General features: G+C 36.9%; 1 protein-coding gene across 1 annotated transcript; it reads right to left on the reverse strand.

Moving 5' to 3' along the window:
* Positions 1-1,209: 1,209 nt before the first annotated feature.
* On the reverse strand, positions 1,210-4,791 carry LOC131046106 (indole-3-acetic acid-amido synthetase GH3.17). Its single transcript, XM_057979773.2, has 5 exons — positions 4,244-4,791; positions 3,703-3,999; positions 3,469-3,570; positions 2,423-3,258; positions 1,210-2,315 (listed from the first exon to the last, which is right to left on the reverse strand). The coding sequence occupies exons 2-5, from the start codon at positions 3,993-3,995 to the stop codon at positions 1,726-1,728; spliced, it is 1,821 nt and encodes a 606-aa protein (XP_057835756.2). The 5' UTR covers positions 3,996-3,999; positions 4,244-4,791; the 3' UTR covers positions 1,210-1,725.
* Positions 4,792-9,502: the final 4,711 nt, after the last annotated feature.

Here is a 9,502-nt window from a genome sequence, read left to right on the forward strand (position 1 = left end):
GTTGATACAAAAAATTCACACAATCAAATTCAGAAATAACAACAATAACTTGTTTGGTTTGACATTCTGATGATTGATCATGGAGTGAGATTCGAAACGTTGATACAAAAAATTCACATATCAAATCCAGAAGCAACAACAATAACGTGTTTGGTTTGACATCCTGCTTATTTATTATGAAATATGATCCGAAATGTTGATACAAAAAAATTACACAATCAAATCTAGAACTAATAGTTCAGTAATGTATTTGGTTTGACATCCTGATGATTGATCATGAAATGTGATTCGAAATGTTGATACAAAAAATTCACACAATCAAATCCAACAGCAACAACAATAGCTTGTTTGGTTTGACATCTTGATTCTGATGATGGATCATGGAATGTGATTTGAAATATGGATACAGAAAATTCATATGATCAGATCCAGAAGCAACAACAATAACTTGTTTGGTATTTGATTTGATGATTTGAATGTATTGTAGGACTGAAAATTATGAGTAAATTATTTATCCTTTTCACTGTCTGCTCGTCTATAGAGTGGATGGAGTGGAGACTGGAGAGGAATGAGAGGCATTTTGTCTGCATGAATAATATGGGAAAAGTTGGTCAACTAGAGAGTGTAGTGGATTTTCATAATTCATGAAGGCATTACTATTGTTGTTTCTGAATTTGATTGTGTGAATCTTAACATTCTTAATAAACCATAGAATGTGATCCAAAATATCGATACAAAAAATTTATACAATCAAATTTAAAAACAACAACAATAACTTGTTTGATATAGAAACAACAACAATAACTTGTTTGATATTTTATTTCATGATTTGAATGCCTTAATGGGACTGTAAATTATGAGTGAATTACCTATCCTTTTCACTGTATGTTCGTCTGTGGAGTGGAAGTGGAACGGAGTGGAGAGTAATGAAGGGCATTTTGTCTGCAAGAATAATGTTGGAAAAGGTGGTCAACTAGAGAGAGTAGTGTAATGTATTATTTATGAGAGATTCTTTGACGTATATCATGGATTAAAATTAAGTCGTCTGTCATATTATTCTATTGGGTGTATATTCAGTCGCTTTAATAATTGACGGTGGTGAAGAAGAAAGGGTGATTCCCGATTTTATCAGTCTGTCATGCATGTGCAAATAAAGACATTTAATGAGCTCTGAACAATCCCAATCCCAATACGTTGTTAAAATTTGGAAGCATTCAAGATGAAACATATTTTTATTGCTTGGAGTTGGGAACATCTCCACATCTCTAGTACATAACGACAACAAAACAGATCTCAGATTTTTCATTAAAGGCTCCTGAACAGATAAGTGCCATTCAATTCCACACCAGGACAAAATGCTAAGTTTTCTTCTGTAAAATCCTTGGGATTTCTTGATAGCAGAACATTTACATAAAACAATAAAATTAAAATTAACCCCTCAGTGCATGGATTATGGAAACAAAAAGTTTTCAATTGGGTCCAGTGGATTGAAAGTTTTTTTCCATCCATGTGAAAAGATTAAGTATGAATGAATTCTAGGTGCTCAACCATTAGGGTTGTTGCACGTTGAATTCAGGTCTTAGAGAGGAATTATGTTACATATGTATGTACACCAGACAATTATAATGATTTTGATCTGATAGGTGTCTCTGAAATTAATGTCTGGCAGCAAAGAATATGATCATAGTGTAGATAAAAGTCTCCCGTTGGGGACCATTCAATTAATTAATTGGGCTGGCAACGTGCCTTCAAATCCGGCCTGTAAGGTGTCCATGAGGGACAACGTTGACTCCAGTAAGTGGCCGTGACTCTTGAATTTAAGAGATTCAGAGTCTGCTGTGATTTGATACACCTGGGAGTTTTGTACTGGTTGACAGAGGAGCCTTGGCTCAGACAGTAATCCATCAGCAAATCAAATGTTCCAAGCTCCACAAGCCTTATTTCAAGAGGCCCAATTGATTTATCTTTGCTTCTGCACCGCCTGTACACTGAATCCAGAGATTCCTCTATGACTGAGCAACAATTTTCCAATACAGATGCTTCCATGGGCTCCCTTGTAATGAGCTCCCAATACAGAACATAATGCCCGGGTATTGTTGATGTGTCAGCATAGCTTGTGTATTCAGAGAGCAGAGAATCATATTGCTCCAGCAATTTCTTGGCATTGGTCACAGCCTTGAGCAGATCTTCTTCATTGGTTTTGTCTGTGTCAATGCTCAGCACCACATTTCTTCTGTAAACAAACTGGAACTGGGGGGCTTTGTTGTAGAATCCAGTAACAAATAGAATGTCACCCACTCGGTATCTATATAAACCTGCATATTGAACAGTAGTCATATAAAGAATGATCTCGACTGGAGAAAAGGAAAAAAATTGGACTAAAAAATTAAATCAAGTAGGCCAGGCCAGGCCACCCACATACCCGAATAGGTAGTCACAACCAGTTCATAGAAATGACCAACTTTCACATCCACCAGATCAACCAGCTCATCCTCTCGTATTTTCCCATTCTCTGTCCCGTTGGAATCATGCAAATCTAGGTCATCTGTACCATTCTGCTTGTGCACAGGAAGGAATTCAAAGTAGGCCATGTTGGGCAGCAATGTGTAAGACACTTCAGAGGGCTTACTCAGAGGCTTCAGATTCACACCAAAATAGCATTCAGAGGAGGCATACATGGTACAAACTAGGGGCAGTCCTCCACTGTAGTAATCCAGTGTTGGAATGTACTGTGCCATAGACCCTGTCACAATTACGTCAATATAGATTGTTTTAGTCCACAGGCGAGTAATTATCCCCTGCCATGATTGCTTCCTGCATTCCTCTGCTATGGAATCTGCAAGGCGAGGATTGGCAGTGAGCAGCCTCATGACAGACTTTCTGCAGGGAGGATCATCGATCCATTCGCTCAGATGCCCACTTCTTATGTTGTCACAGAGCTCTGCCCAGTATTCTTCTAGAAACTTGATTGCCCTCAGAAATGCAGAGGCAAAAACTGCCCCTACTCGCAGCACTTCATCCTTCTGTATTAGTCCACAGAGTAACTGGCAGAACATGCTCTGCCTGCTGTCTGGGCATAGGATTGTCTCGTCTGGGCTTGTGTTGACATTGAATTTGTCATAAGGTCGGTTTCTAAAATTGCTGCTCTTGTAGTAGCTGGTCAAAACAGGTCTCGCCTTGAGCCCAGAGGGTGTAGTAATCTCTGCCTTAATGAACAAAAGGTACATGCCTTTTCCTTTGTCCAGGCCAGAAATGTATCTGCATAAACATCAAGCCCATACCATGAGAGACATAAATTTTCATACCTATGCAATGATTTGTAGACCATCTGCCAAGAAAATTTAATGCCCATACCATGATTTAACAGGCCAAGTTCCTAGAAACCTAGATATAAAACCCATCATACTATGATTTCTAGACTGTCAGAAACAATGGAATTTACTTATATCCAGAGTTATTTGGACTCACTGGCTCATTATGGGCATGAGGAGATTGTACAAGAGCGTTTTTCTGTCAAGCTCTTCGGGGATTGAAGGCATTATCTTTGGCTGCCCACCGGAGGTTCCAGAGCTGTGTAAAAAACCAACCAAAACATAAAACTTTGTTTCACATTCAAACTGAATGCTTATATAACAAGGCCAATTTTTTATGGACTAGAACAAAAACTTTCAGAAGAAAGAATGCAATATATATATATATTACCTTGTTAACAGCTCCGAAATGGGTTGGGCTGAAATGATAGGCGAAGAATCTCCATTGGCTATCCTCTGGATATAAGGCTTGATGTCTTCATAGTTAACTACAGGTACCTTCAGTTTAAACGACACCTTGTCAACTCGGCCGTGCAGAAACTTGCCCAAGTACTCAGTCTCAGTATTCCTTCTCAAAATCTCCATTAACACATCCTTCTGGACCTCATCAGCCCTTTTTGTCAAGCTCTCTATAAGCTGCAAGGCCGCCTCAGATTTCTCATGGGTGCAATTGTTCATCTCCATCAACCTAGCACCAAATTCCCGATCCAAAAAAAACCAAATCAAAAGAGACAGAGAGTTCAAAGAAAAAGCAAAAACCACAATGTTCAACCTAGATCAGACCATGAACATCTTGCAAATGCGTAAGACGAGACCATGAATTCTACTAAGCAGAAAAAGACAGAGGAGCCAAGGAAATGCTCATATTTCTTAAATGTTTTTTCAAAATGCTGGCAAGGAAAAGCAATGGGTTTGTATGAAAAGCAAACTACCACTGAGTACTCGCCACGCAACTCCTGCTCTTCCCAGACTGCTGTGCTGTTTCCTCCTTTTATCTCGATGTACTGCACTGCACGTTCGTTGCTTCTCTCTCACACCATAAAAAAACAACAAAAGAAATCCCTAATTTAACGTTATATTAAAACCTCCAAACAAGGCCTCCCCTTTGCATAAATATGCTTCTGCGCAGCTTCTTCTTATCAAAACAATATCAAAAAACAATAGCTTATGTATTGATCCCGCTGCCACGGTCAACCATAACAATCCTCTGGAATTTGTTGGCAATTGTTTAAGTACGTCGAAGTGGTCCAAACCAGGGGGATGGCCCTACTGCACGTGGCTGTGTTGGAGGCCTAAAGCGATGTGGGCCAAACCATTCAAATAGTTTTAAAACAAACAAACCTCACCAGTCACCCCAGCCCCTTCCCTTCTACTTCTCTCTCCACTTGTATTACGTCGAATTGCCTATAATTGTCCCACTGTGACTACCACTCCTCCACTTTACCTCCTCTACAACCACAGGAGACAGGGCGCTACAGGAGAGGGTGTGCTATAGGAGAGCAGAGAAATAAGTTGGCAGAGCATGATTTACGTGACCATACATGCAAGACTCGTTGTTGGTTGCCAGCCATGCAACAGCACACCACAACCCGGCTTGTTTGGAGCCGCCCAACCACTCACCATACCAATTTATCTTGCCCCGAATTGGTTGTGGGTATCACAAAATCCGGGATATCTGTTCTGGTAGGATCTATGAAATGCCGGGTGGAGTGGTGAAAAAACACATTAAAAACGAGCAGGCACGTCTCTCTTTCTCTCGGTCCATGAACCCACAAGACGACGTAGCCTATATAATTTATCTAGCTTGACTCTAGGGAAGGCAAGAAGCACCTTCACTATCGTGCTTCTCGATAAAGAAAACAAGTCAAAAACTAATTAAAAACTTAACTGTGTGTTTCCTGGCAAGGCCTGCCTTGCCCGCATTCTCGCTTACATGTTGTTTCTGCCTAGGGATACAGTGGCCCCATTCCTCCATTCTTAATGCTTTCCCTTCACTAGGTCCCCACAAACCCTAACATGCAATTGCATTCAAGACTTGAGTGAGACTACGTTACGTTTTATGCCGTCACCCCCATTCATGTCAACCCTAACCATGTCACTGTCGTCTCCATTAAACAATCAACAAGTTCCTGTTATAATAGGATGGGAACTACCTACTCCTCCCTCAATTTGTGACCAACTTGCTCAATGACTCCTTCACCCATTGGTTCTTCAATTACTTGTTTTATCAATGCATGATTTTCAAATTGGAGAGCCCGTTTGTCTGCAATTTGGTCTTAAATAATTCAGGGAATCTTGTGCTAAAATCTCTTCTGCCATTATGTTGTGGATTTTATTATTGCTGCTTTCACCCCTGGTTTATTGTAGAAAAAGTAATGGGTCTTTGGACAATTGGTTGGGATCTCAAAACTTGGAGGACCCACAAGTTTCCACTTTGGAAAATTATTCACAACACGATTCCCACTTAATTGGAAAAAACTATGTACACAAGTTCCCACTTTGGAAAAAATGGTCACAAGATGATTCCCACTCAATCGGGCAAAATTATGAGAGATTAAATCCATATTTATGTCTAATGATTGCCCATTATTTCATAGTCTAAATCGATATCAAGGTCCACCATTTGGGCATCAACACCACTTGCAAATTTTTTCTTATTTCTTTATAGATGTCACTATTAAATTACATTATATGGGAAAAGGCCATTTAATGGGTCTCATAGGAACTTTTCACATTCACTCTGTCCACCTAGCAAAATCAAAACCATGCAATTGAATATTGACTTAAATGTAGGGAAATAGACTTTCATTTATTATAATTGTTTTATACAATTTTATTAAGTAAGAGGTTCTGTTTGGATTTTCAGGATTAATATAAAATGTTATTAATATCTTTTGACTGATTCCGATTCAATTGATTATGTTTGATTCTTGTTTACAATCGAGAGTTAATTTTTATATTGCTAGTGTTTTATTTCTAATTATCAAAAATTGATTATTATCTAAAATATTGCCATGAGACTAATGTGTTCATGGCTCTTTATTTTGTGAAGTCACATGCTTGTTAAGGGAGGGCACTATGGAGCAAGACATTGTCATACAATGTAGCTATATGTAGAGAAATACAAATAATTCCAGTATACCTCTATTTGTGTCAAACCATGGCCAAGGTCGATTTATGTGAGTTGATATCATTTATGCTTGTTAGTTATTTCTTTATAGCTTGCAATATTAAATTGCATTTTTTGGAAAAAGGCCATTTAATGGGTATCATTTGAACTTTCCACACTCACTCTGTCCACCTAACAAACCCAAAACCATATAATTGAATAATCAATAAATGTAGGGAAATAGTTTTTATTTTATTTTAATGTTATTTTATGCAGTATTTTTTTTTTGCTCAGTAAAAGGCTTAAGCCATATTTTATTAATAAATTTTATTACAATCTCTGCTCAATGCGGGCACCGGTAGGAAAGAGTGGAGAGGAGAAAACCTTTGGCCTTGCCCGAGACCATAGGTCTAGTCAGTGACTACTAACTTTTAATGATTTACCTATAATCTTTTACAAATTTTATATTTTGGTTGATCAAAAGCCCTTCATAGGTAGCATCCTAGTTCACTGTTGCCATCTTTTACAAATTTTGCATTCTGGTTGATCAAAAATCCCTTTATAGGTAGCATCCTAGTTCATTGTTACATCCTATTTCACTTCTGCCAAATTTCCTAGTTCACTATTGCCATATTTGTCATCTTCTGATTATCCTGCAAAAACATATTTTCAAAACAATCCTTCTGCAAAACCACTTTGTTAAGTGTTAGTGCCAAAGAAGAAGATCCAATATTATCTCTGCATACTTACCCCTGTTGTTGTTATAGCCTAGGTTTCTTTCATATTAAGTCAGCATTAGAAATTATTGGCTATACTATGAAAGATTACCCAGTCTACAATAATATTAGGGGTATAAACACTGGTCAGGAAAGGAATGATAATAATTCATCATGGAAGCAGGGTCATGAGTGCATTTAGGAATGTTTTCAGTGCTTCAGAAGTCCATCAGCATGGTTATTTGTGAAAGAAAGCCTTATACTAATGCGCTCGATGGCGTTTTATCAGGGTGCGATCGGTAGGAAGAAGTTTGGCGAGTTGGTAATCTCTCGGGAAGAGATACACCGATATCATGATAGTCATTGGCATAACATTCACTATCGGAGGCACAGAGAAGAAGTTGCCCCGATACCTGATGAGGTTGTCGTGAAAGTCATTGGCATAGCGTTCATTGGAAAGCATTATTATGTGTTACCCTGATACCCAATGGACTAGGTGACAAAGGCAGTGTTATTGGCTGGACTTACTCCGATGATGTGATACCTAAGGCAAGTCATCAGGGTAACTTGAGCCATCGGGGAGAGGTGTTTCAGGTTATGTCGATACCCAATGAGGAAGACAAGCCAAGCACGGAGAAGGAGGCTATCAAAGTGATTTACACCAATGAAGGGGAATGTGGAGCAGATGTTTTGAAATCATCGGGACATCAGATAGTGTAGGAAATAGCTACCTCGATAATTTTATGTAGTTGTATTATGTAAGAGGTTTTGTTTAGATTTTTATGATTAATATAAAATATTATTAATATATTTTGACTAATTTTGATTCAATTGATTATGTTTGATCTTTTTCTACAATCGTAAGTTAATTGTTATATTTCTAATGTTTTATTTCTAATCATTAAATGTTGATTATTGTTTAAAATATTATCATGAGACTAATGTATTCATGACTCTTTATTTTGTGAAGTCACATACCTGTTAAGGGAGAGGATCATGGAGCAAGACATTGTCATACAATGTAGCTATATGTGAAGAATAATTCTTGTATACATTTGGTTGTTGCAAACCATGGCCAAGGTCAATTTATGTGAGTTGGTATCATTAATGCTTGTTCGTTGATATATATTTGACACCATATCAATACTTTATTATTTATTAATCACATTGAATAATATTACTTTCATAAACATTGTCATACGTAAGGATAAATGATAGTTATGAGGAGAGATCTTGAAGAAAAGAAAAATCTCACTTTTCATATTTCTATAATCATAAGAACAACAAGGTAGGAAAATAAAAGGGTTTTCATTTAATGACAACTTCTCATGTTAGGCTAAAAGCTATACTAGTTATTGTTTGCATGTTCATACCATTAAAATTCCTTCATTTATGGCTATGTGGTAATCAATTCATTTATATAGATGGTCTTTATAATAAAATTCATAATTTATAGTTGTTATCGCTCTATAATTTGTACTTGTTCAACTCTTTGTTTACTTCATATTTGAGAATATGAACATCTTGTTTAAGGATAAATAGGTAATTTGATTTAAACATACTAATTACATGAAATCTTGATGGTTATTTAACTAGCATATTAGAGCTGCACTCATTCATTCTTGTTGTGTGTTGTTGTAATGGAGTTTTGTTTTAGCTAGGTGATAATTGCAAGCTCTATAAAATGATATTGTTATTACATATAGTTGTAGGCACCTAAAATTGGCCATAATTGGTTAATTTACTCCTATTTTTCTTAATTCCCAATAATCTATTCCCTATTTCTTCTATTTACTCCTATTTTTCTTAATTCCCAATGATATGGTTTAATTTGTATGTTCTCTCTTTGGTCTCATTTGTCTTGTTAAATGTTTGTATTCACATGGTTGAGTGTGAAGAACTTGGGAGATATATGGAGATTGGTTCTAATAGAGATATTGCAACATATTTAATTGTAGGATTTGTTAATTAGTGTATGTTTGTTGACACTATGTAATAGATTAGTTAGCTATATCCTCTGTGTTATGTACTATAGATAGATTTGGTATGATTTGATCTAGTTCCAAGTTTGATTTGTAAGTTCTCTCTTTGTTCTTGTTCTTCTTCCTAGATATTTGTATTCGCATGGTTGAGTGTGAAGAACTTGGGAGAGCTATGAAGACTGGTCCTAATAGAGGTATTGCAACATATTTAATTGTACGATTTGTAGATCAGTGTATGTTTAATTGACACTAGATATAGTATAGGAGTTAGCTACAACCTCTATGTGAAGTACTATAGATAGACTTGATATGCTTTGATCTATTTTTAGAACTGACATTACTGGTGCAATGGGAATTTTTGGATATATATCTAGTTATCCTCTA

This window comes from Cryptomeria japonica, chromosome 9 (genome assembly GCF_030272615.1).
Source record: "Cryptomeria japonica chromosome 9, Sugi_1.0, whole genome shotgun sequence".
Taxonomy (NCBI): domain Eukaryota; kingdom Viridiplantae; phylum Streptophyta; class Pinopsida; order Cupressales; family Cupressaceae; genus Cryptomeria; species Cryptomeria japonica.

Coding starts and splice junctions, on each gene's coding strand:
- LOC131046106 (XM_057979773.2), bottom strand. CDS start 3,995: ATGGAGATGAACAATTGCACCCATGAGAAATCTGAGGCGGCCTTGCAG. Junction 3,571..3,702: donor ATTTCGGAGCTGTTAACAAG/GTAATATATATA, acceptor TTTTTTACACAG/CTCTGGAACCTCCGGTGGGC. Junction 2,316..2,422: donor GGTTGTGACTACCTATTCGG/GTATGTGGGTGG, acceptor TTCAATATGCAG/GTTTATATAGATACCGAGTG.